The 25,428-nt window shown below is 44.7% G+C and overlaps 2 protein-coding genes and 1 long non-coding RNA gene across 4 annotated transcripts in view; 1 reads left to right on the top strand and 2 right to left on the bottom strand.

Moving 5' to 3' along the window:
- Positions 1–973: 973 nt before the first annotated feature.
- Positions 974–6,377, bottom strand: umps (uridine monophosphate synthetase). Its single transcript, XM_086219755.1, has 10 exons — positions 6,113–6,377; positions 5,317–5,470; positions 4,946–5,070; positions 4,677–4,864; positions 4,464–4,561; positions 3,908–4,068; positions 3,711–3,828; positions 3,453–3,628; positions 3,214–3,328; positions 974–2,752 (listed from the first exon to the last, which is right to left on the bottom strand). Exons 1-10 carry the CDS (start codon positions 6,272–6,274, stop codon positions 2,574–2,576), a joined length of 1,476 nt encoding a protein of 491 aa, XP_086075881.1. The 5' UTR covers positions 6,275–6,377; the 3' UTR covers positions 974–2,573.
- A 596-nt stretch (positions 6,378–6,973) lies between these two features.
- Positions 6,974–23,130, top strand: LOC147251812 (uncharacterized). The gene is made up of 5 exons (XR_015118687.1): positions 6,974–7,471; positions 9,599–9,755; positions 20,569–20,773; positions 21,173–21,289; positions 21,501–23,130. It is a non-coding gene; the product is annotated as an uncharacterized LOC147251812 (long non-coding RNA).
- The window catches only part of fn1a (fibronectin 1a), a 31,781-nt gene continuing 14,611 nt past the window's right edge, over positions 8,259–25,428 (bottom strand). The window contains exons 16-49 of one of the 2 annotated variants that reach the window (XM_086219745.1): positions 25,279–25,407; positions 25,118–25,207; positions 24,800–24,994; positions 22,867–23,145; positions 22,382–22,645; positions 22,165–22,259; positions 21,699–21,867; positions 21,513–21,599; positions 21,092–21,283; positions 19,980–20,252; positions 19,174–19,288; positions 19,007–19,083; positions 18,836–18,925; positions 18,471–18,737; positions 18,247–18,363; positions 17,332–17,496; positions 17,041–17,196; positions 16,789–16,902; positions 16,363–16,632; positions 16,034–16,245; positions 15,055–15,142; positions 14,521–14,703; positions 14,287–14,376; positions 13,927–14,118; positions 13,758–13,847; positions 13,108–13,216; positions 12,767–12,986; positions 12,294–12,464; positions 12,082–12,220; positions 11,783–11,950; positions 10,332–10,457; positions 10,074–10,180; positions 9,829–9,948; positions 8,260–9,736 (exon numbers count right to left, since the gene is read on the bottom strand). In XM_086219745.1, the coding sequence (XP_086075871.1) occupies positions 9,668–9,736; positions 9,829–9,948; positions 10,074–10,180; positions 10,332–10,457; positions 11,783–11,950; positions 12,082–12,220; positions 12,294–12,464; positions 12,767–12,986; positions 13,108–13,216; positions 13,758–13,847; positions 13,927–14,118; positions 14,287–14,376; positions 14,521–14,703; positions 15,055–15,142; positions 16,034–16,245; positions 16,363–16,632; positions 16,789–16,902; positions 17,041–17,196; positions 17,332–17,496; positions 18,247–18,363; positions 18,471–18,737; positions 18,836–18,925; positions 19,007–19,083; positions 19,174–19,288; positions 19,980–20,252; positions 21,092–21,283; positions 21,513–21,599; positions 21,699–21,867; positions 22,165–22,259; positions 22,382–22,645; positions 22,867–23,145; positions 24,800–24,994; positions 25,118–25,207; positions 25,279–25,407 (5,228 nt within the window). In that variant the 3' untranslated portion in view covers positions 8,260–9,667. Of the gene's footprint in view, positions 9,737–9,828; positions 9,949–10,073; positions 10,181–10,331; positions 10,458–11,782; positions 11,951–12,081; positions 12,221–12,293; positions 12,465–12,766; positions 12,987–13,107; positions 13,217–13,757; positions 13,848–13,926; positions 14,119–14,286; positions 14,377–14,520; positions 14,704–15,054; positions 15,143–16,033; positions 16,246–16,362; positions 16,633–16,788; positions 16,903–17,040; positions 17,497–18,246; positions 18,364–18,470; positions 18,738–18,835; positions 18,926–19,006; positions 19,084–19,173; positions 19,289–19,979; positions 20,253–21,091; positions 21,284–21,512; positions 21,600–21,698; positions 21,868–22,164; positions 22,260–22,381; positions 22,646–22,866; positions 23,146–24,799; positions 24,995–25,117; positions 25,208–25,278; positions 25,408–25,428 lie in introns of both variants that reach the window. The other variant, XM_086219744.1, reaches the window with a different exon arrangement.

Raw genomic sequence — 25,428 nt, 5'->3', positions numbered from 1 at the left:
GTGTGGTATCACGTTTTGGATCAGGTTAGTCAAAGCGCCACCTGCTGGCTACAGGAAGTGTTTTTTTTAAATATTTTGCTGTAGAATCCTAAATTCTTGTAACGGGATGCCACGTGGTCCAAGGTCTTTTCCAATACTCCCAAATTTGATGAGTCCCGCCCTGAAGATGAGCTGAATTTAAGCCTCGGCGTCACCGCGTGGTTACAGGAAGTTAGCGTGACATCATGTTTCCTTCGATTTACATTAAAATTTAACTGAACAAAACTTCAGTGCACAGCTGGTGGATGATCAGGGGTTAATAACAACGCACAGGAATCTTTTATTGGTATTACGGTGTTTTGTCTTCATGATGCTTCATGAACAGAACTGTTCTCTGGGGCCACTTAGGGGACACAAGAGGTGTACTGACATCACCGTGAAGTCGCACTCTCGCTCTTTCATGATTTCAAATAGGTTTCACCGCTTCTCGTTTTCTGGGTTTGACTCACCTTGGCAGACGTGTGCACTTTCAGAGGTGCCCTCAAGCTCTTCTGTGGTTACCAAAACAATGTATCCACACAAAACGTTTTATTCATACGGTCAGTTCTCTCCTTCCCCTTCACTAAAACAAATCATCCAGCATTTCTAAATTTGATCTGCCACAAGTTGATGATGTAGGGTTTCAGTTTTTCACATCACGAGTTGACGAGCCTCCAAACTGAAGTCCCGAGTCATTCTCTCGAGATGAACGTGAGCACAGAGACGCTTTCCAGTCTACGCACACACGAACACACACACCTGTACACATCTGGGGCCATAATAAGAAAAACACACACGATTAACTGAGTTTTTAAATTTTTACTGAAAGCTGGTACGAGTAAAAATAAGACATGAGATAAACGTTTCTATCAACTAAGTAATCACTGAGAAGAGTCCATTCTTTAAAAAAAGAAAAAAGAAAAGAAAAAACACCCCATTCATCAGGTAGCATCTGTGTTTTTGGACACATAATCAAACGTATGCAATTGTCCTGCAATGGGCCTGTAGTACAAATGAATTCTTCTCTCTTAAAACAAGTAATCGGCGTGTATTTCATGTTAGTAACATGGACGGCAGACGCACGTCATCAAGAGAAACCTCAGTCACTAAACTTTCAATCGGCTCTTTATGTGATTCAGAACGCAAGTTATTGCAGTTGGTCAAAGATACACGCGAAGAAAGTAGTTCCACCAAACCAAACCGCTGGCGTACCTCGGAACATCAGACACCGGTCGTCCGTCCCCCGTGTGATGCATCAGGCTGATCATGTGATCAGCAGAGAATTCAGAGGATTTAAAAGCTGCTGCTCTGCCACGTGTACGTACGTTAACGGTCATCAGGGTTCACGTGCGGTTTTGTCCTGTATGCTTCCTTTGTAGTGAATTCAAGTAATCACTGGTAATCAGAGTCTATCGTTCTGACTCGACCTTGACTGACCTACAAACATTAGACCCCAACATGCAGCAGTTTTCCAAGATTATCTGAATTTATTTAATTTCTGATGGCCCTGCGATTGGACTGGTGACCTGTCCAGGGTGAACCCTGCCTCGTGCCAGATGTCAGCTGGGAGAGGCTCCAGCCCCCCCACCCCCCAAAACCCTTAACGTATAAGCAGTGTAGAAAATGGATGGATATTTTTAAAAAAATGCCAGGCAGAAATTCCTTTTTCTTTTTTAAATGCCCATATAAACCCTGAAGACGTCTTCAAATTTCTGTTTGGGCAGCAAAGTGATGAAAGCTGCTCCTCTGTGCTGCAAACAGACCCGTTATTACTTCTTGTTCTCCTTATTTTGTCTGTGACACCCTCGTCCTTAGGCCAGTGTTATGCAGGCTGGGGGGGGGGGGGTGAATTCTAACTAAAAAAACTAACTAAATACTAATTTCCGTGATAATCTTTGACCTCATCAGATTCACCAGATATGAGGTAAAGTTTAGCAGCTTGTTAGCCCGACAGAATGAAAATTACCGGACATTTGAGTGGTGAACATTAGCAGCTGCGGGTCAAGGAAATATGTAGAAACAGAGGAGCGACCATTGTTGTAGGCCAGCCAGGAAGTTAGCATCGTCAGGGTTTCCCTCGACGGAAGGCCAGGGATTCTTAAATTGTATCACTGCAGAAAATAAGATCCTTGACGACCTCTACATTTTGACAGGCTTTGCATTTCTTGATGTTTGCGTGATGTTGTTTAACGCTCACGACAGCCTCCAGCCGGTTAGAGCATTTCTCATGACACATTAAAAGGCCTCAAAATTTACCCGTGTGGCATTTACTTCAATATCACGTGCTGTAGAACAAAATAAATTGAAATATCTGGAAGCTTGAGCCACCGACATGATTTCAGGCATTTCACCGGTAATCCAGCTGACTTTGAGACGAGGGAACCCGACAGCAGCGATGTGGACTTACTTCCTGGTTTCAGGGCTCATTCCTGCATGTGTGTGATTTGATCTGGCAGTGTGATACACAGACTCACATCTATAAGTGGTTCTGTGTGTGTTCTGGTGTTCCTGGGAACACGGTCCTCATTATATGGGTATTGATTCAAACACAGCTCCTATTGGCTACTCTCGCCCAGTCTCTTTGTGTAAGCCTTCCAGCCTGACATCCTGTACGCCTCGGCAGCTTTCAGCCTATCAGGGGCCTTCAGGATACCCCGTCCGACGATGATGACATCAGAGCCTCTGCTGTAGATCACCTCCTCTGGAGTGGTGTACTGCTGGCCCAACACATCTCCTGCAGGAGAGGAAGCCAAACAAATGAATGTCAAGTCTTTTCCTGGCAGAAGAGCCAGGCATTTTTTGTGCTACAGCACCACCTGCAGATCAGGATGAGTTACTACATCAAAACGTGAGGAATCGCCATCAAAATCACAATGGATCCTGAATCAGTAGTCCAGCAGACCGTGTAATTGGAGAGACACTTGTGTTGGATGGAAAATGACACGATGACGATCGAAGTACAGGATTCGAGTTGTTAATCCTGTTCCTTTACATGAGCGGGAGTCATGGAGAGGCAAAAATATTATTAACCCACGACAATCAATCCCTGAGGATTCATACATGGCCAAGTTGATGTACAGTTTTCTGTCTCATAACAGCATTGTTCTCTATCTCTCATGACACAAGTGTAAAACACCAATCCTGTAGCTGGCGCCCTGTGTGTGTGTGTGTGTGTGTGTGTGTGTTCTCAGTCACCTCCAGCCTGCATCTGCACCCCAGGAGTCATGTGGATGAACTCCGGCCTGGTGCTGATCTTGGAGCCGCAGATGAACCCAATCACAAAGTCCATCTCGTCCTCTGCCATCTTAACCTGGACAGACAGAACAGAAGGACTGGTGTACGTAGACCAGGAGATCCGAGCCCCAGGACCGGAGAGCAACCACCTCTACCTCCTGAACCGCCTCATTAACGGCGTGAAGCAGACACACACTTACCACAGTCTTTGTGTATGCGCCAGTAGCCAGCGAGCCCTGCGAGCTCATCTGTGCTATGAGCAAGCAGCCTCGGCCAAGAGGCTTCCCTACAGAACTCAGGCCCTTCACCACGCTGGGCCCTGGCACCGCGTGGGCGTTCACTATGTGGGACCAAGATGAGATCTGGTACAAACCACCTGGGGAGGACAAAAACCACTGTTACTGTTACTTGGAGTAAAGTGATGGTACGCTGGAGTGACACATAGAGACTCCTCTCACCCTCATACTGATCCCGGACTGTGTTTCCAATGTCGGCAAACTTGCGGTCTTCAAAGATGAGGAAGTTGTGCTTCTCGGCTAAAGCCTGCAGGCTCTGGCTGAAGGCGGCCGTGTAGTCCTGTCAGCATCGACAATCATCAGCCTTCTTTGTTCTGGCAGATTTCTCCTGGTAACTGCTCAATCGTCCTCATGCCTACCGTCAGGATGTCCACGTGGGTCTTCAGCATGCATATCTGCGGACCCAGAGAGTCCGCTAACCGCAGAAGCTCCTCGCTGCTTGTGACGTCGGCCGACAGGCAAAGGTTGGACTCCTTCTCAACCATGATCCTCAGCAGCTTGGACGCCAGCGGGTGAACACCTGCACACAAGACGGGAGAGTTTATGTGTCTTTAAAATGCTGCTAACAAGCGGCTAAACAAGGCTAAGGAGACAGTCGGGGACAGTTAACGCCATTGTGTCAGTGAGGGGAAGCGTGCAGCGGCTGAGCCACGGCAGCACTGACTCACAGGACCGCACAATGAGACGCGCCATCCACGAAGTACTCTATTGTCTATAAAGTGCTGCAGAGGATTCAAGATGTATTCCTGGATGGATCCCGTTCACGGGTTACTGGGACCATTATGATGTTGACCTGCCGGAGAATCCGCTGCCAGTGACCAGAAACACTCCAGCTGTGGAACAAACTGGTGGTGGAAAATTCATGCGGCCTTCTGCAACATCTGAACTGCTGGACTGAGCAGGAACGGAACCTACCAGGCAGTTTGGCTCTGGCTGCGTAGCTCAGCTCCGCGTTCGGGTCCCCGCACGGCTTCTTGGTCTCGGGAGCGCTATTGCCGTTCCCCACCTTGGGACTTGAGAGAGGCGTGTTCCCAAGTTCCAAACACACATATGAAGTTTGTTAGTGAACAGACCCATCCAAAAGTACATGATTCAAATTCCGCTCCGTGCAGTTCCCTCACATGGTACCTGAAAGTGTTGTTCTCCGTGATGAACTTGCGGACCTTATGGGCAGTTTCAGCATGGATGCGTTCGCCGGCCAGTAGCACGTTGATCAGCTTGAACATGGAGATGATGGGATGGAGCCGGATTCCCTGAGACGCCAACATTTCCACGCCACCTTGCTCTCGGTCCATCAGAACCACGGCGTCTGTCACCTTCAAACCAATCAGCATTTTCTCAGAGAACTAAACCCAACATGGCCGTCGTGCTGCCGCATCAGCAGGCTGCTACTGCACCTTCAGTCCCTCTTTGTAGAGCACCTCAGCCGTCTCCAGGATGCTGGTGCCGCTGGTGACCGTGTCCTCAATGATCAGACAGATGTCTCCCTCCTGGAACAGGCCCTCCACCATACGCCTGGTTCCTAGCAGAGGTACAGAACCACAGGCTGGTCTCATGTGCCGACTATAGGTTGCAGCCATCAAGTCAACATGAACAGCAAACAAAGCATGTAAGGTAGTTTGTCTTGAGGGGAGGTTTTACTATTTCATATTTTCGACGAACCACTTTCTCAAAATGGTAAACAAGGATCCACCAGGATGTCAGCGGGGCTCATAATGCCTTCCAGTATTGGCTTTACTGTGGATTACCAGCATATATGGTGTCCTACCGTAGTCCTTGGCCTCCTTCCTCCTGATGAGCATGGGCAGTTCATGTCTGGAGCAGATAATGGTGGCTAGCGGCATGGCGGTGTACGGAACACCGCACACCGAGTCAAACTGTAAACCCTGCTCCTGGACCCGGTGGTAGATGAGACTGGACACCTGCAGATAAACCAGGATGGAGGGGCGTTTAGGAGCCAGAGAGGTGGTTCAGGATCCAGGTCCTGTAATGCTACTCCTGTTGTGCATTTTATCATCACATCTCAGCAAAGCCTACAAAACTTTATGTTATGGTTTAATTAACAGATCAAATTACCTGAAAACAACCCAGAAGAGAGCTGGTCTGAGTAAATGTTTAAGTTTGCTCTCATTTGACAGTTAGTGTGTGAGTGCGTGTGTTTAAAGCAACGGCTCAAATCAACGGTGTAATACCCCATAAACCAACAAACCGCCATGTTTGCCAACTTTACCCACAGGTCATTTGAGGGCACAAGGGAGATTAACAGGATCGCTCCCAGTTTACGCAGCGACGGTGTGGATTCGGCGCCAGTTAAAAGTGTAGTTTTACCAGCACGTTTACACAAACCCCAACCCCCAGTTGACACATAAACCAGCTCAACTGGAGGAAGCGCGCCAGTGACGCATCGCTTTCATTTCGTAATCCGAGATACGATTCTACCTGGACTACGAGGACAACGCAATGTCCCTCATGTGTCCCTCCAACCCGGATTATTCAAGGCAGGGTCATGCCCTTCGTGCAAAGGGGGGTCTTTAGGTTCTCTGAGGCCAGCAGCACGTGTTTACCTGGTTCATGAGTGCTGGATGGGACACGAGGACCCTCAGGTCGATGTAGATTGGGGTCATCATGCCGCTCTTCAGTTTATAATCTCCGAACTTCACCGCGTTGACGTCGTGGAGCTTCAGGATCAAACTGTCAATGGAGACGTTGTCCATGTTTCCTTCCATGTTGAAGTTCAGCTACATCGACCACTGGTCAGGAGAAGAGAAAAATACTCCCGTCGTATTCCGCGTTAATTGCAGCCGGGATTCTCCACTTCCGCTCCTAAAACTTCAGAATAAAAGCGTCAACATCAAAGTAAGCGCATACCGGGTGTAAAATAGACAAGTAAACGAGTTTCTTGCAATGCCAACTTTCATATATCCGGGATCTATCATTATATCAATAATCATATTGGGTGTCAACAATTTAAGTGACAGTTATTCTCCTTGAGGGAACACACAAATACAGTAAAGCAAGTTAAACATCTGACACCTTCTTGTATTTGTGTTTTTCTAACAGATTTGACGTATTTAATCTACACTTCCCTCATAAACTCATTCAGAACGAATTCCTGCTTTTATTCTGGAGGAACAGAATTTACGTCAGGTTTTCCGGTCCACTTTTCAGAATAAAAGTGCACGTCGCCTGTAACTTTTGTGAGACTTGGGACTATGGTTGGGACTAGTTCGTTTCTCTGACAGAAAGAGTTTTCTGTTAGAGAAGTTTTTTTACAAAACCCCGTGAAAACTGACGTGAAGCTAAAAATGCTTCTTCTTCTCTTTGATAATTTCAGCAGCAACATAACTGCTTTGATTTAACTTTAGACAAAATAACTGCTTTTGTTTAGTCCATAATACTAAATTTCCATGTTGGGTTCTGGTCAGGGGTGTAAAGTAACGAATTACATTTACTCTCGTTACTGTAATTGAGTAGCTGTCTTGTGTACTTCTGCTTTTTCGAGTACTTTTTAAAATCTGTACTTTTACTTAAGTTTTTTTTTTTCAAGTAACAGTACTTCGCTACATTTTAAATCGATTCCGTTAAAGAGTAAAATAAATCCACTGTTTCTCGAAGGTCGTCCTGGCAACAGCTGCAGCCAGCGCGAGCCAGCGTCTGCCCCAGCCCAGGTGCACGTTAGTGACGTCAGCCGCTTACCGCGAGACATCGGAGACTGAACGTATGACACAGAAACTTCAAAAATGAATTCAACTGAAACGGATACGGTTGAAGTTGCCGAGGAGCAAGGCAAAGATGAACAAAACGAAATGAATGCCTGGCCAAATTGGACAGACATTTTCGAGTTCAAGAGCAGAGACGGGAACATGTCAGCTTTGTTATCTGCGTTCAAAAACTCGGCATCAAACCTGCGCAAGCAGGCACAGGTAAGATAACGTTCCGTTAAATCAAGAAATCAGTATAGTAGCTAACGTTGCCATTAACGTGTATATTAGCAATGCTACCTTACAGGTAGGTAACGAACAGCTCGATAGCATTGGTGGCTAATGGTTTGCCGCACAAACTCCTGACACCCCACCCCACCCCCCCCAAAAAAGTAACTTCAAAAGTAACTTTTACTCTGAGTACATTTTAAGTGAGCTACTTTTTACTTTTACTTGAGTAAATTTTTACACCAGTACTTTTACTTCGACTTAAGTAAAATTTCACCGAAGTAACAGTACTTCTTCTTAAGTAGATTTTTTTTCCCCTGTACACCTTCCACCCCTGGTTCTGGTTAAACATGGTGGCTATGGTTTAGTTATAACTCTTTACAACATGAACCTAATTACAACAGCTTTGTGTCCTAAAGACATTCTGGCAGGAAGTCTTGTCGGCGTCTCTCGCTTGCATTTCTGTTCTCACATTTTCAAACTAAGCTCCTTCTGGTTTAACAGGCTAACGAATACTGCTAGCATTTCGTCGTCGTCGTCGTCCCCCCCCCCCTTTTTTTTAACAAGTGTCAATTCGGTTTCAAAGATTAAAGGATAAAGAGTTTGGTGACCAAAATTCAGTATCCCTGTGACCTCACACAACATACTTTTGGCCTTGTGAAGGTGAAGTGTCAGCAGCACGAACAGGATTGGATTGCAGGACAAACTTGTTCAGTGAAACACACTTTTAGCCTTTTGGGCAAGATTTCTCAGGTGGTGGTGAAGCCAGATATGTTGATCTTCAGCCAGCCGACCAGTATTCCTGGGAACACCACAGAGTTCCACTGAGACACGTTTTTAGCCTTCCAGCACAACAAGAAAGAGGGAAAACTTGGATTTTGTCAGTTTATTAAAAAGATTCAGTCCACAGTAGTTCAGTTTGGCACCAACCATAAAAAAACAAGTAAATCAAACAAAGTGTACACCCCCCAAAAAAAGCATTGAACAAAATGCCTGAATAAAAAAGGGATAAATAAAAGAAATTAATTAAAAAAAAAAATTCAGAAATTAAAATACATCTCACCTCAAAATAATGGTGAATCTTCTAATACATTTTTAAAACAACAGGTTAATATTTACCTTTTGGTCAGTCAACTTTGGCTTTAGATGCGTCAGGTGAATGCGCAGAATAAAATTAACATGGTGAAGAGAACCTGTGCCGTACAATAGCAAGGCAACATGTCTAAATATTAACTTAAAAGTAGCAGTGCTTTTTTTTCCCTAGAAATGTTGGTTCTGATCATTCTTGAATACTGACCACAGAGAGGACACGGACAGCACAGCTTTTAGGATTGCCGTCTCCCCAAGTACAAAGAATGTTGAGAAAAACAGACTGATTAAATCAAATGGTCGTATCTGGAACTTAAAATTTGATTCATTAAAAAAAAACAAAACTAAAGAACCAGGAAAATGCCCTGTATCATTATTAGAAAAGATCTTTTCAACAGTCACAGTCGGTTACAAATGTATCAATTATATGTTCTTGTAACTACTGTTACATTTTTACACACATTATAAAAGAATTGTCTCATACAGAATCCTGGAGCAGGTAAAGACAGAAAACTTTTTTTTTTTTTTGTGGGCATAAAGTTAATATATATTTTGAGGCTAAAAGATATATCTTGTTCCTGCAATTTAGTTATTTTAAGTTTTTTTTTTCATATCTTGTGGAATTTTGGGAACAAGCTACATCTGATGTCCTGTAAAAATTAAAAATTACATATATATATATATTTTTTGTCTGTAAGGCCACTCCAGGGCTCCGTAGTCATGAAGGGTTTTGAAATCATTCAAACAAAAAGATGCAGTACAGCAGCATCTGGTGTGCGTGCATGTGTGTACAGTATGTCTGAGGTGACGGGCAGCAGGGTTTGTGCTCTGGCGGATTATTGACAATAATCATTCCGATGAAGACGTCTTTGCTTCTGATGGAGGGAAGCTCACGGCCATCATAAAAGAGGTGAATGGGCAGAGGCACGCAGGCTTAATGTGGAAAAGTCTTATTAAGGCACTAAAATGCGGTGAGGGGAAACACCTTTAAGGCATTGATTTGATAGAAATGTCTTTTTTTTTTTAATATAGAAGCGAGAGGAAGCGTCCTTCTTGAAGTGGTGGCAACGCTGTAAAGGTGTCTTCATCGTCCGTTCTTTTCTACTTTGATGGGCTCTGAGCGTCTGCAAGCAAGTCCGGCCTCAAACATTCAATTGGACACTGGATGTTCTGGGGAAGACGGAGAGAGGTGAGTTAAATAGAGAAGGCTTGGATCGGATGGAGGTGAAGTCCCACAGTGAAACTCATGGACAGACACTTACCAGTTTGCGTAGAGCGTTTTCTCTGTACCGGTCGAAGACATCTGAGTGGACGGGGGGAAGCAGCTCAGCATCCACATCAGTCTGAACACCCGGCCTCCTGCAGTTCTCGCAGCGCCAGCCCTGAAAAACCACACAAAAAAGATCATGTAGCGCTAACAAACAGTTTCTGCTCTTCCACAGCTACGCAAAACCATCAGAATTTATGCTAAAATAATCAATAAAGTAGCAGAGGCTGCGCATCCCACCTGTTGTCCTCCATAGCAGGTGCAGGTACAGATGGCCCCCAGGTATTCTTTCTGCCACTGGTTTCCCACCTGGTACATTTTCCCATCATCGTAACAAGTCGACTCATCTAGTGAATGATGACAGGAACTTATTAAAACTGAGGTCAGGATGTAAGCGATTGAAATACACTTTATGTTAAACAGCACACCCAAAGAATGAAAATGCCCTGTGTGTGTGTGTGTGTGTGTGTGTGTGTGTGTGTGTGTGTATACACTTACGGGGTTCACATTTAAATTCACCCTTGCCATTGCCCAGGCAGGTGCAGCTCATCATGTGCCCATTCTCAGCTTGGCGGTCCCACTTCTCGCCGATGTGATAGTTGTTACCGTTGTCATGGCACCACTCTGGTGAAGCAAGGGAGGTTTAAGAGGAAAAAAAAGAAAGGATAAAGAAGCAGGTAGAGTGGTGATAGTAGAGAGAGAGAGAAAAAGAGAAAAAAAGGTGAGTGGAATTAGGAGAATGAAAGAATAGAGAGTCAAGGGATCGTCAGTTAATGTGGAAAGCAAATAAAAGCTTTCCCTGGGGAGGCGTCACGTGATTCAGGGGAGACACTTGTCCAAACAGTATAAATCACAATCAATTAAAAAAAAAACAACAACAACAACAACACACATTTGTATTTGAAACATGGGGTCATGTTCCTAAGAATAAACCAGCGTGAACACACACATAGATCCACACACAGTAGAGTGGCAGGGCTGTTGACGATCTCAGTATCTCATATTGCCCTGTTAGCCGTATGAACAATATGAATAACTGAGAGGAGGGCTGGGTTAGCGTAGCGGTGCTCTCTGCTGAGACTAGACCTACATGGGCAGACTGCAGACTGAACTGCTTCAGTAGACTCTAACTGACAGGGGTCTGGAGCTCACAAGGACTTTTTCCTCCTTCCTTAATCACTTCTTTATGCCTCCAGAAAACAGAAAGCGCCAGCCACGTATATTTAGACTGAAGCGAATGGAGACTGACGGCTAACATCAACAAAACTGTCCATTTGTATACTCTTGCACGTATCGTCTGCTATAATCCTTCTTTCATTTGAGCTCCACTGACAATTTTTGGTCAGCGGTCACTGTTAGCTTCAAGCTAAATATAGGTGGCAAGCTAATTCTGCATTGCAGAATCATGCAAAAGTAACACAGGAAAGACAAACATCTTTGTGAGTTCCTGACACCTATTTGGTGTAACTTGAAGGGGGAAAAAAAACACACTTTTTAGGTTTCGTGATTATTTGTGTTGTGCTATAGTATGAGGACAATGTAAAAAGCCCTTCGCTGTACATGAACCTCCTACTTTGTCAAAGCTGCCCATGCTGAGATTGTATTAATGTTGCACATAGAAGTGTACAATTCTATGGCTTTATTCTACTATAGCTCAGAAATTTATAATGTGTATAATGGAAGATTTAATTCAAAAAACAAAACCAAAAAAACTCCTCGATGAAAGTTACTCGATCCAGGTATGACAAATTGTTTTGGCTCCTCAAGTCTAACTTATCAAAACGAAATGTGGCCGCTGACAATAACCTCTACTTTATCCAACGAGGTAGAATTTTTCAGTTCCATTCGGTCACTTTATAAACTCTCCATTAATCACATAGAATCATCTGAGGTTAGATTCCATGGTGTGCTGTATTAGCAAAGCATGCTGGGGTTATTGAGCCACTCACTGGATGAATCACACCTAAAATGGCCGCTTCCCAGGCCCAGACAGCGGCACCATAGCTTGAAGCCCGTCTCGGACATGCGCTCCCACTCCGAGCCCACCTCATGGTAGGTCTGTGTGAACGTGTCGTAACATACATCCTGGTTGGTGGAAATGGGGAGGTCGCCTGGAACTAAGGGGCGGAAGAAAGAAGTATAAAGACTGTGAGATGTTACTTACCCCTAATTTAAATATTGAAGTAATATGGCATCATCTTTGGATCTGTCTAAGGACATTCTGTGAAGGAACTGGGAGTTACTGTACCAGCATTGCCGACGGTTACAACTTCTTCCAGAACCTTCTCTTTAGCCCCGCCCCTCATGGCCTCCACTACAACGTTATAGGACGCCCCAGATGTCAGTCCAATTAATGTTGCACTATCAGACGTGCCAGGAAGGCGCATCTACAAGGAGGGGGAGACTGTGTTACCTTCCGAGCAGTGAACACATTATGTGTGTGTGTGTGTGTGTGTGTACCTGAAAGCCTCGTTCCTCCAGGTGCGTAATCGGATTACAGGACACCTCGTACTCTGAGGTCTGGGGGATGGGTTGCCAGGAGATGGTCGTGATTGTCTGGGCTTCTTGTGGCAAATCGGTCTCGTTGTCAGGGAAACCAAAGGCAAGACCTGGCAGAGGGGTGTCGCTCACCTACAGAGCCAGGGAGAGCAGACAGTGACGGTGAGGTCTCAACCAGCAGTGACTTGCTCTGCAAGTGTTCTTAAAGTTAGAAATATCAGTTCAAGTGATCACAAATTAAAAACACACATTTCATAATTATGGAGGCAGTTTTTCCTTCATGTGAATTTATGACATGCAGGTTCTTTCGGTCAGTTGATTTCAACGGCTGTCACTTCTTAACATGAATGCGATTGTATTATACCATATTTCCTTATTTTCTTTTTAATAAGATGTTTGAGTGATTTTTCAACATTTGATTTAATCACACACACCTTAACCAGGGGAACTCTGTTCCCATCAGGGCCGGCCACAGGAATGTAGACCAGGGGCTCTCTGAGTGTGGGTCTCTGGCCTTCTTTTGGGCCACCATGGGGGACATGGAGTCCATTATTAGGGCCCAGGTTCTGGTACTCAGTATAGATGTGCTGCCCCTGCTGACCAGGATGGTTCTGACCACTTGTGCCAGCCAAGTGGACATAGTTTGAGTCAAAGCTGAATACAGAAAGAAAAAAAAAAAGAAGAGAAGCAAGTTGAGATGCAAATGACATGATGTAGGTATTTTTAAGCCCGGTGTTTATTTAAAGATTTCCATCATGTTTCATCAGATGCTTACATCTTGTCATTGAAGGACTCCGGAACATCCAAGATGTCAGTGGTGGGTCGGTGAGGGACAGGAAGCTGAGGCAGCTCAGGAACCAGCAGATGATGGTCCATAGTTGGTTCTGATTAGACAAGAAACACAGGAAGACAACAGTTGGAAGCATGCAAACACACAGATCCACCCTCTGAAACGGGCTTGGCTCACACTGTGCTTCTATTGAAGCCAATTAAACAACTGTTTGTTTTTCTAGTGAGAAGTCAGATAAACAAAAATATATGTGTGTCCCTGTATGTTTGAAGCACTATATACTATATAATGTATAAAAATGATGATCAATATATTCAAAGGGATAATAATAATAGACACCAGGGGGCAGCGCAACACAGATCTCAGACTGCAGTTGCTTGTATTTTCTTCCCCTCAGAAATAATTGTTGTCAAAGTTTTAATTTTTGGACATCTTTCAGGAAAAAACTAGTAGAGAGTGATTTATTTTTATGATTACTTATTACAACAGTCATCACTAACAGGCATAATCAAAGCCTCATAATCAAGGTAGTTGTAGGATGACCTAATTGCTGCAGAATATGATGCTTTTGTAATATTTCTGTCTTGCCCAGAGGCGTTTATACAAGGACAAAGGCAGATGAACAGCATACTTACGGGTTCTGGCTTTGCCCACAAGAGGCGTGCTCCTCAAAGCGTTTTGCAGGGCAACAATCTTAATGACATACTCAGTTCCCGGTTTCAGACCTAAGACCACACATCAATTAAAAGTTAGAAATGTTTCTTATTGACGCATAAAACATGTGGACTGGCACTCCGTCCTCACCGGTTATGGTGGCGTAGCTCTGGCTTGCGTGGGGTCTTGGGATGACTTCACGAGGCAAACCTCCTGCCTCCTCATAGGTCACGTAATAGCCAGTGACCCCAGGGCTGCGGGACGGCTCCCAGGTAAAAGAGATGCTGGTGGGGTTCAGGGAGGTGAAGTGGATGTTGGTGGGTGGGATGACTACCGGTTTGGCTGGAAGAGACACACGAGGACATGATCACTCATTTCATTTTGGCCATTTAACATAATGAAAAGATTGCTGATGCTGTTGTAAAATCAAACATTTACTAGAATTCTTGCCATCCGTCCCTAAAAGTAAGACACTATTATTGTTTACTGAAGCTACAGGCGGATGTTTACTTGTGGGGGCGGTGAGTGTAAGAGGAGCGCTGCGTCCATTTCCCTTCAGTGTGTAGATGTTGATCTTATAATTGGTACCAGGCTCCAAACCTGCAGCAGAGACAAAGATGTGTAAACCAGAGAACACGTACACACAGTGTGTGTGTGTGTGTGTGTGTGTGTGTGTAGTAATGTTATGAATCAGGTGATCATTTAATTATATTTTTGTGTGTTCCCATCATCATATCAGCAGACCTGTGATGGTGTAAGAGCGGGAGTCCGGACCAATGGTCCTCTGAATGGGTGTATGGCCTGAGGAGGAAGTGGGTGTGACCTCAACCAGGAAGCCAGAGATGGTTTCAGTCTTGGAGCGCCAGGTCAGAGTGATAGAGGAGTCATTAACATCAGAAATGCGTACGCGACGAGGGGGGCTGATGTCTGCGGGCAGATTGGGGGGGGGGGGGGCAGCAAAAAGTTGTTTTAATTTTTAACACATTCACTAGAAACTGTTCATAAAAGCATTTAGTCATTGATTGAGTCCTGCAAACATACCTCTTCTGTCACGGTTAACACTTCAATACACTTTTTTCATTGCTTCTTTCAGGTTTAAAACTTTGTCCAGTGTTTTTATTAGCCCTTAATGCAAACTGGATGAACAGGAGTGGATTTTTGGACAGGAAGTGTATACAGCTAATTGTCAGCTATGATGGCTTTTGTCTCTCCGCCTTCATGTGTCTGAAGTATGCATTTATCTGTTCGACTGCGATAATATCTGAAGGAGAGACTCACTCTCCAGTGTGGTGACCTCTCCTTTGACCGGCCTGCTGGTGAGGGAGTTCTTCAGAGCATAAACGTGCACATCGTAAGTAGTTGCAACCTGACAAAAGAAAAGAGATGAAAGCACCTCAGTCAGTAACAATAACCTCACATTTTTCATGCGGCCACAACTTTACAGTCGATTATTTCATGCATGTGTTTTTTTGTTTTTTTTTATATTATTAAAGTGGTGATTAGTACACACACGTCTCCACCTCTGTGCATGTTTGTTCCAAATCTAGGTGGTTCTATTACTCAAAATATCATAAAGCTAAATTAAATACTTAGACTGTGATACCTTTTCTTCTTAATAATTCCTCAAGTGTGTTCACACCTTAAATGACACACCTCAGCTGGCTCACATCTGGCCTTTTCATTTCAGTCCAGCAACTACACATCATGTACTTTACGTGCTGTTTTACCAAGTATTTATTCATGACTTTCCAAGTTTTTGTCGGGTTTTTCCCATGAATGTACCGATGACAACAACTCTTAATTTATTTCAGAAGAATGTACAAATGCACAATCAGATCTATGTTCACCAGATGTTAAACGGATTTTCAGTAAAATAAAAATATATTTTTGCAATGCTTGCTCTTGTTATATGATAAAGTCGCCATTTGGTTTATCATTTCTGATAAAATCTTGGTTGTTGAATTCTATGAAACTGACAATAATGAGGTGACTAAATACATAATTTCTACTTTTTGAACATGTAGGTGATTTGTTTTGTGCTTCAGCTGCACAGATATCAGGATTTAATGTAGATTATCATAGAATACATCAAATATTACAGAACCCTAAAGCTATCGTTAATGTGAGGAATCTTCCACCTCTAATTTTCAGCTTGTAAAGCTGATTCTCTGCTAAAATGTCGAATGTCTCACTAAAATGTGTTGTTGTATTTTATTTTTTCCTGTCTGTTGAGCAGAGGTGGAGTCATCACACTCACCATGAGTCCGGAGATGTGTGCTTGCGTACTGTCGGGGGCCAGGTTGATCTCTTTGGTGGGTCCGCTCTTGTTCTTAGGATTCACCACAACGCGGTAACCTGTGAGACCCGTGAGGCCGGTAATTCGGTTTTCTTGACCTGGCACGGCCCAGCGCATTGTGAACGAGGTTGGGCTGACCTGGGAGAACTGGAGGTCTGTCGGGGGTGAGATGGCTGGGATGAAAGAAAGAAAAAGAAATAGTCAGAGGGAGATGGGATATTTATACATGTTTCGCTTTACTTATCAATATATTATTTAGCACAATTGTATAATGTTTAGATCTTCCATACCTGTAGCTTGTGTTGCGACCAGCGGTGTGCTGGCTGTGCCGTCGTGCAGGGCGATGACCTTCACAGTGTACTCGGTGCCTGGTTGCAGACCGTAGATAACAGCGGACTCGGCGTCTCCTACGGGAGCAGGCCACAGCTCTCGCTCACCCTCCTCTGAACTTGAATACAAGACCCGGTACGATGTGACAATTCCCTCAGGACTGTCCCAGGTGATCCGCAGTGAGGTGGAGTCGATGTCGGAGAAGGTCAGATCCTTGGGATGGTCTACATCTAAATGTGAGGGGGGCACATATATTGGTAAATTAACTGAAAGATTAAGATATTATATCAAGACTATATGACGAAAACGCATCCAAAGTAAGATGATCCATATTTTTGGCTTTAGAACAGGAAACTGAACTTTTCTAATATGGCGGAAGCACTCACTTGTTATAGCGTTCACCACCAGAGGGGCACTCTCTCCATCTTGACCCAGAGCATAAACACTCACGATGTACTCCACTGTGGGCATCAGACCTGAGAACGTAATCTCTGTCTGGTCTGCAAAAGGAGAAGCAAGAATTTACAAAAACAGGACTCCCCCCCCAAAAAAGACAACATAGATTCAAATTCAATTAAGTGTAAAGAACCAGGACTGTATGTCAAATGCTGATTGGCCAAACTCTAAAATGACCTTACCAGGAGCAACCACCTCTGTGAAAGATGAACCTTGACCATTCCTGGGGACCCCGGTCACCCTGTACCCCTTGATTGGACCCTGAGCTGGGCTCCACCTCACTGTGACACTGTTGTCATTCACATTCATCACTTTCATGTCCGAGGGAGAGTCGATGCCTGGGAGAGGAGGAGAGAGTGATGAGGAGGAGAAAGCTGCAGAGGGGCATGATAGAAATAGACTTGTTTTTCTTTTCAGAGAAGAGAGAGAGAGTGTGTGTGTGTGTGTGTTTGTTTGTTTGTGTGCATATGTACCTGTCTTGTGTGTGACATAGATGGGCGTGCTGGATGCAGGGCTGTCTCCTCTACCCGTGACAGCGTAGACAGTGATGGTGTAGTCGGTCCCTGGATTCAGGTTAGTGATTGTTGCGGTGGACTGAGAGCCGGGGACGGTGAACTCCTTCGGATTACTGTGACCCCCTGAATAAGAGATGTCAGAAATGTTAACGGAACCTATGTCAGTTAACTTTTGACCTTGTGGATATAAAATATCACTTTAAATTTTTCTCCTCCAAGAAATTTGTGTGAAATGGCGTCCAATGTGTAACAAGTGCATCCAAGCACTGCAATCTGCCGCTGACCAATGGGCACTGACTTGGTGAGGGACTTAATCCAGTCAGAGCGAATACTCCAAGTACTCCATTGCCAGCCCTCCCCATCTATACCAGTATTCGTTCTTTGAGGGGCGTTGCCATAAATTGTGTCATGATGTCATTTACCAAAGCTATCCAGAATCCTGATTGTCATCTCAGTCACCGGCTCATAATTTGGCAATTATTACTAGTCCAGGTCCCATCCCTTCATCTCCCCACAGACACAGTTGTGGTCCTAAAACAACTTTCGGCAGCCAATAATGACGACGGCAACAAAGCTCACGCAACATTTGACGTGGATTGGATGAACAGTTGTTGAGATAATCGAGGAACAGACAGAACTAATTTTTTATGGCCAAGAAAGTGTTTATGAGATGACGCGGACGGCCTGCCACGGTTGGTGCGGGTGTGGAAAAAACTATTTCACCAACAAGCTGACTTACGGTCCCTAAATAAAACATTTACACATGAGGAGAAAAATAATAAGATGAACAAGGAATGATAATCAGTGTTTTAACTCGATGCTAATTTACTGCCAGTTGGGTTACTCTATTCTGTTTGAGTATTGTCAGCTCACCTGATTCGCCATGAGTGATCCTGTAGTAGCGCACAGTGACAGGAGGGGCGTCCCAGCGCACAGTGATGCTGGTGGGGCTGGTGTCTAGCACTTCCAGCTCAGTGGGAGCGTCAGAGACTGGAGGAAAAGTGACAAAATAAAGATGAACAACAAGACAATCGCCATCGTCAAGACAGTTTTGGTGTCGTATGTAAACACGGTTTAGGAACTGCAAGGTTCCATACTTGTCTTCTGTTGCCCTGTGAGAGGCAGGCTCTCTCTAGTCCCGCTCACTGCGTAGATGTTGACCAGGTAATCTGTGTCTGGGCTGAGTCCTGTCAGAGTGAAGTGGTTCCTGGAGGGGGGCAGCCTCTCGTCCTTGGCCCTCCCACCGCTGACCATCTGGTAACGGATACGATAGCCGGTGATTTTGCTCTGGGGGGCCAGCCAGTGGATGGTGAAGGAGTTGGTGTAGATCTCAGAGAAACGCAGGGCCACAGGTGAATCCACAGCTACGGGAGAGGCAGAGAGCACGGAGGAAATTTAAGAAAGAAAAAAACAAAATCAACAAAACATTAACGATCATTGGCTCTACTCCGATCTCTCTTACCTGTTCTTTGGTTACCGACAAGCGGCGAGCTCTCTCTCTGGTCATAAACACACACCACGCTCACCAGATACTCCGTGTTTGGCAGCAGATCTGTCCACAGTGAAGAAGATGTTAATACAAATGCAGTGATTTGTGACACCGTGTACATGAAGCGCTTTTGCAATAACTTACTCCTCAGCACCACATTGTTAGTATTCCCGCCTGCGCTGGTTTCTGTTTTCTCATCATCATCGTCAATGGGGTGATACCTGAAGAATGACATCATCCACTGTGGGTACTGTAGTTTTCACAAGATGGTGCTGGAACTAAATATGAACCTTTTATTTATGTTGTCATACCTGATAAGGAAGCTGTTGATGTCAGCAGGGTTGGGAACATGAGGAGAGACCCAGGTGACTTCAATGCTGTCTGGCCCAACCTGGCCGAAGCCCAGATTGGTGGGGGCGGGCACAGCTATTAAGAACAGAAGAGCGATTCAGAATATTAGTCGCTTTGTTATGGCTCAAGAGAGCGCTGATCAGAGAACTGGTATAAAAGGAATACAGTATGATCAAAAGAGAGAAATGTCTTCAAAAAACAAAGATATGGTACCATAGGACCATCTTTAAGGTGTCTGTGTTTTATGTATGTGTCAGTGTAAATCGATATTTCAAGTTTTATAACATCGTTAAAGTGCACCGGGGAGCAAAACGAGCCTCAGTGTGAAAAGGTTCCAACTCAAACCACATGGTCGACACGTGTACACAGCGGATCATTTAACTGACACAGCATGAAGTGCAATTACATCAGCAGCTTTACAGGTCCGCTTTGAAAGCTTGATGCAAAGCTTAATGGGATGTAAAGTCTGTGCACACAATGGGCCTCATTCATGAAATTGGTTCTGCTTCTCACTGTGGGCTTTTCCTTTTTCGGGAGACACACAATAGAAGCTGTCGGGATGTTTTCATGTCTTTAAGACAAAACTGAGGGCTTAAAGTCTCAACTGTATCAAATCTGTGCAAAAGAACATTTGGTGAATGGGGCTCAATGTGATGCATGACTCCCTCTCAAATAACACACTAAAGAACATACAGCAACTTTGCAATCTGACACAAATTCTTAATTTTAAAAAGTGCATTTTTAAAGGATGAAGCGTCGGTCTTACATGTCTGCTGTGTGATGGTTGTGGGTTCGCTCAGGCCGTTCTCCGTCACCGTGATCACGCTGATGTCATAGTCAATACCAGGCTCCAGCCCGTAGACTGTATACTGTCCAGTCGTCGGCATCACCGTGTCTTCAAAGATGGGCACGCTCTCGCCGGCTGCCATCACTGTGATGCGATAACCAGTGATGGCCGTGGCGTTGAGTGGCGACCAGCGGAGACTGATGGAGGTGTCGCTCACAGAATCAAAGTCAAGGTCAGTCAGCTTAGGGATGTCTGAGGTGGGATGGTGCAGGGGGAGGGGAAAGACAAGACAACAGAAAACACCAAACAAACAGGAGGTGGAGGCGGAAGGAGAGAGGAGCAGAACATAGAACAGTGAGAGAACGTGTCACACCAATGGAAGAGCTCATCACCGCTTTTCCTTTGACACATTAGTGAGGTTAAAAATGAGATTTCATGAAAGTACTTTCATTGAAATGTAGTTATTAATACCCAGAAACTGAAGCTTTAGTGTTGCAAAGTAGTCGTGGTACCATTATGCATAGTTCTCACAGCTGCTGGTGTTGTGTCTGCTCCTTTTCGACCACAGGAACTTTCTAGGTTCAGGGAGCCTCTGAAGCCTCCTCTGTCACCGAACCCCAACCCAGCTGGTTTCACACCTCCAGACACGGTTAATTGTGTCTGTGTGGATGCTCAAACAAGCCAGAGCTAAAATGGACGACTGAACCAGCTGCCCTCAAACTGTCATCACAATAGACCTCTGTGCTGCCTGGGCGGCTAAACGCCATGTTTAAGTAAGTCTGAAAATAAGGTCATGCATCATACGATTTTTTTATGCTGACAACTATAGTCAAAGGAACCTTCTAGACTTGAGTGGTCGAAAAGGGTCAGAGCAGCAACGCTGACAGAAAGGAGCTTGTAACTGTTGAAAGTCCATACGTCAACTTCCAGCATGATGCAGTATTTGAGAAGTGCTGCTTCTGTAAAACACTTCGCTCTTACCTGCCAACTGTGCAACAAAAATAGATCCCCAATAAAATTACAAAAAAAAACTTCAAACTCACACCAATATCTTCTATGTCAGAGCATTTTCGAGTTGCACAAGAACCCACCTGGTGTGATGGTAGTGGACACAGGAACACTCTCCATATCATCCTTCACAGTAACAACACTGACATTGTACTCCACTCCAGGACTGAGGCTGTCGATGGTGCAGGAGTTCTGTCCGGCCTCCACAAACTCCTCCACGCTGTTTCCTTGCTGGCCATTGGTGGGGGTGCATGTGACTCTGTAGCCAGTGATCTCTGCAGGTAAGACAGGATGGAAGATGGGATTATTACACCGTCCTCCACCAGGGAAGTCATGTTTTCACTGGCATTTCTGTGACTGTCAGCAGGATTATACGAAAATTACAAGGCTTTAATTGCAGTTTTAATCAGGTCCTGAGTATTTAAGTGCCAGGGGCCAAATGTTCAATCTTTGAATTATATGAGTTTGTATCGTGTGTTTGTTGTTCATCAGGTTTGAGGGTACCTGGTGTACTGGCTCCGTTCCACTGGACAGTGAGCTCTCCGGTTCCAGAGTTGGTCTCCAGGTTGAGATCAGTAGGGGGAGACAGAGCTGGTGAGGAAGGAGAGGTGCATTAATTAAGCTGAGGAAAAGAGAGTGAAAGAGAGAGAGAAGGAACAAAGAAATCAGCAGATGTTGGTTAATACATACGTGTGACGACGCGGCGGGTGATCGGGGTTCCATGCTCATGGCCGTTAATGACTGGCTGGACGCTGTAGGTGTACTCCACGCCTGGCGTCAGACCGGAAATGTAAATACTTCCTGAGTCAGAGGTCACATCTCTGGGGGCTTCTCCACCCTGGCTGGGGCGTACTGTCAGCTGAGATATATGCAGAGAGCAAGGCATGGGTTAACATACAGGAGGTAGAGGTCAGAGGTTAAACTTTTCCCAAGAAGATGGAAACCGGCAGAACATTCTCATCACTAGTGTGACATATTCTGACCAATAAGATCAATCCCTGAGGCCTGGAGTTCCCATGTTAACTTAGTCCAACGGGGCCGATCCTGAGCCAAGAATAATGTTCTTTACAAAGAAGGGAAATGATTCTGAAAAATTGTTTATTCTAGCCAAACAATTGTAAACACTCAGCATATGACATCATAGGTTCCACTGTACCTTGTATCCGATGCGAGGGACTGGAGTCCAGGAGATGACGATAGAGGTGTCTGTGACGTCAGTGCTGAAATGTGGAGCGTTACCCATCGGAGGGTCTACAAACACAAAAAGGTGCATTTGAATGAGGGTTAATTATGTACACTTATTAAAAGAAATGATATAAACACACTGGTGTGGGTATAAGAATCTGTACTGTGTAAAGGAGGGAATGACTCACTAGTGGTAAACACTGCAGACTCTCCTTCACTCAGTGTGTTGTCTTGCTCTGCGTGCAGTGTCGCCGTATACGTTGTATCGGGCTTCAGGTTCAGGAGGGTGTACTCGGTGAGCCGGCCCGGCAGGCGCAGCTGCTTCGGGTTCGAGCCCTCGATGGTGAGGAACAGACGGTAGCCGGTGATTTTAGCTCGCGGTGCGTACCACAGAATCACAGCGCTGTCCTCAGTCACGTTGGTGAAATGGATATCTGTCGGAGCATCGGGCTCTGAGGAGAGAAGTCAATAAACACTGTTACATAAGCAATTGTTGAAAAAAAATGACTGGAGTTGTGGTTTCATGTTTTACATAATATAATTTACTGACAACCTTTTTCAAAATACAACATGTATTCAAATCTTTGTCCAGCAGATGACGAGACAAAGCCACATTATTTTTTATTCGCGTGTTAATTTCCCCTCCAAACGTGATGGTATTTGTCATACTCACTTGTGGTTTGTTCCCCAATAAGTGGTAAACTTTCCTCTCCGTTGTGGATGGTGTAGACACTGAAACGGTGCAGTGTTCCAGGCTGAAGATGAGTCACTTCAGTGTACGAGTTCTGACTGACAGGCAGTGTCATCTCTCTCTGGGGGGAACCAGACTCATCCAGCGGGACAACGGTGACGCGATAACCTGAGACATCGCCAGCTGGTCCCGTCCATGTCAGGACAATTTTTTTTTCTGAAACCTCAAAGAACTGCAGGTCTGTGGGGGAAGCCACCTCCTCTGTAGACAGGAACATGAGAGCTGGTTTAATTTCCATGGAGATAAATAATGAAAAATAAAAGATGATAACATGTTTTTAAATCAGTCCAAAAAAGAAAATGACTCAATTATTACTGGAACTGAGCAGCGCAAACATTAAAGTATTAGATAGTGTTTGAAAAGAAAGCAGCTAAAAGAATTTAAAATAAATAAATCAGGCTAGAATTAACTCCGAGCTGACTTCATGATGAATAGCTGTGATAAGAGTATAATTTTAGCTACTTTAAAAGTTGTTAGATTTGTTCCCAAGGTTTGTCTGGAGGAAATGTGTCATATATGCACAGTAGTAAAGTTTGTAATCGCTAGTAAAGAAAGTTAAGTATGTGAAAATTACACTAAAATAATCATTTTGTTTTTGCAGACGACTACAGGCAGGGTTTTAAAATAACTCTGCGGCAGCGGAGTAAATTCAGATCACCATGTTTACTCAGGTGCCCGTCCACTTTACCAGAATTTCTGCAAAAACATGTGCCAAACCATTAAATTGCTCAGCAAAGTATTGAATAAATAAAATATCTTAATTAGGAGAACACCAGGGAAGGAGCGTGACACGAAGCGCTAAAAATCCGGCAGCCTGAAGCCGAGGGAAGTAACAAGGCTGGATGAGACAATAAGATGGAGAAGAGGAGAAAAATAAATCCCACAGGGAATCAAAAGTCATAATATTCAGGCCATCTGGGTCATTCATGGACCTGCAGCCATTCTCACCAAATCTTGATTAATCCTTGTTAAACCATATCCACACACGCTGCTGTCTCCAGAGACACACACACACACAGAGTCCCATCATCCGTCCAACTGGGCCAAAAGCCTGTTGGACCTGGCAGGTTTTAGTTTTATGTAACAGCAGTCCAGCAGCGTGAAAGTCCAACAGCTGTGAACTCAGTGACTTCACTTTCCATCGGAAAACTCTATAATTGTAGTGTGGAGAGTTGGAAACTTCTACACGTCAGTGAATGAGCCAAAGGATGATTTGCAGGTTGATTCTGGAGGGTGCCTATATGACATAATTCATACAGTAATAGAGTGCTGAAGGGGTGGCACATTTTTGCAGGCCAGGTTAGCATCGCCATGGGCTCCCTCTGACAAAAGCCAGACAAAACTTGGCTGATCGCCAAAAATAAGATCTGCAGCAAGATTCAGAGGCTGGCATGTTTCGCTCAGCAACATAATCCCCACAGATGAAAACCACTTTTCTGATATTTGAAGTGTAAACTGAAGTCATATAAGTTCCAAACAAACGCTATGCTACGCAGCAGCTAGCCTGTTCTGTTTTTGCACTTGATGATATTTGACGTCTGCAACAACCTCTGGAGTCTTGCTTAGCCACTTGTTAGCTACCACCAATTTGAAGACACGTAAAAGTTCACAATGATGGTATTTACTGGCGAGGAGCAGAACATCTGAACTTGTGTTGACCTCAGATCTTATTCTATGCATTTAACTGAAAAGCCATTCAAAAATCCTTATGGACTGTGAGATAACGAAGCTTAACTTATTTCCATTCTTTCGGACTCATTCTTGCATTGCGCGATGAGAACTTGTGCAGCAGAGCAGGCTGGGACATTAAAGGGTCAAATTCTGCTTATTCTTGACACCTGTCTTTGTGATTTACCTGGCAGTGGGTCTCCCATGGTGTTGACCTGCACTAAGATAGGCTCGCTCTCCAGGCTGTCCTCCACCGCGTAGATACTGATGTTGTACAAAGTCCCAGGTCGCAGGTCACCCAGAGTCACGGATGTTGCTGTATCAGGGAGGGTCAGCTCTGTGCTTTCCCCTTCCACTGATGGTGTGTAGAGGACACGATAGCCTGCAGCCAGGAAGAGACCAGACAGTGGAACAGGTGGAGACATGGCCGGGGCTCCATATAGCAACAGAATGAGGACAGAGCTGTGACAGGAAGTAAACATCAGCTTATCTCTCTGTGACATACCAGTGATGGGAGCTAGTGGTTTTTCCCAGCTGATCAGAATGGAAGTTTCTCCCACCTCCTCCACTTCATGATCAGTAGGAGTATCGGGTGCTGTGGGATAGATTACGTTTAGTGTATGGTTAAAAACGGGGGAAGTAAAGTGTGCGTTTGTGTCTACTCACCAGTGGTTTGTGAAGTAGTGAGAATGAGGTTGTCTTCTCCACCGTCTGTCACCTCATAGACATTGATAGTGTACTTCCTCCCAGGTAGAAGCTCATTAATATTCACTGAGGTAGCTGTACGGGGCAGGTCTGATAGGGAAACACACAAAC

The sequence above is a fragment of the Aulostomus chinensis genome, chromosome 12 (genome assembly GCF_037954235.1).
Source record: "Aulostomus chinensis isolate RoL2024-O1b breed Wild chromosome 12, RoL_Achi_v1.0, whole genome shotgun sequence".
Classification (NCBI taxonomy): domain Eukaryota; kingdom Metazoa; phylum Chordata; class Actinopteri; order Syngnathiformes; family Aulostomidae; genus Aulostomus; species Aulostomus chinensis.
Note: the sequence above shows the minus strand (reverse complement) of the source record. Positions and strands in the feature narration are given on the sequence as shown.

Excerpts from the sequence above, each read along its gene's own strand:
- umps (XM_086219755.1), bottom strand. The coding sequence starts at position 6,274 with ATGGAAGGAAACATGGACAACGTCTCCATTGACAGTTTGATCCTGAAG. Across the intron at positions 4,562-4,676 it reads ACGGAGAACAACACTTTCAG|TCCCAAGGTGGGGAACGGCA; the intron begins GTACCATGTGAG and ends GCCTCTCTCAAG. Across the intron at positions 3,829-3,907 it reads CCCACGTGGACATCCTGACG|GACTACACGGCCGCCTTCAG; the intron begins GTAGGCATGAGG and ends CGATGCTGACAG.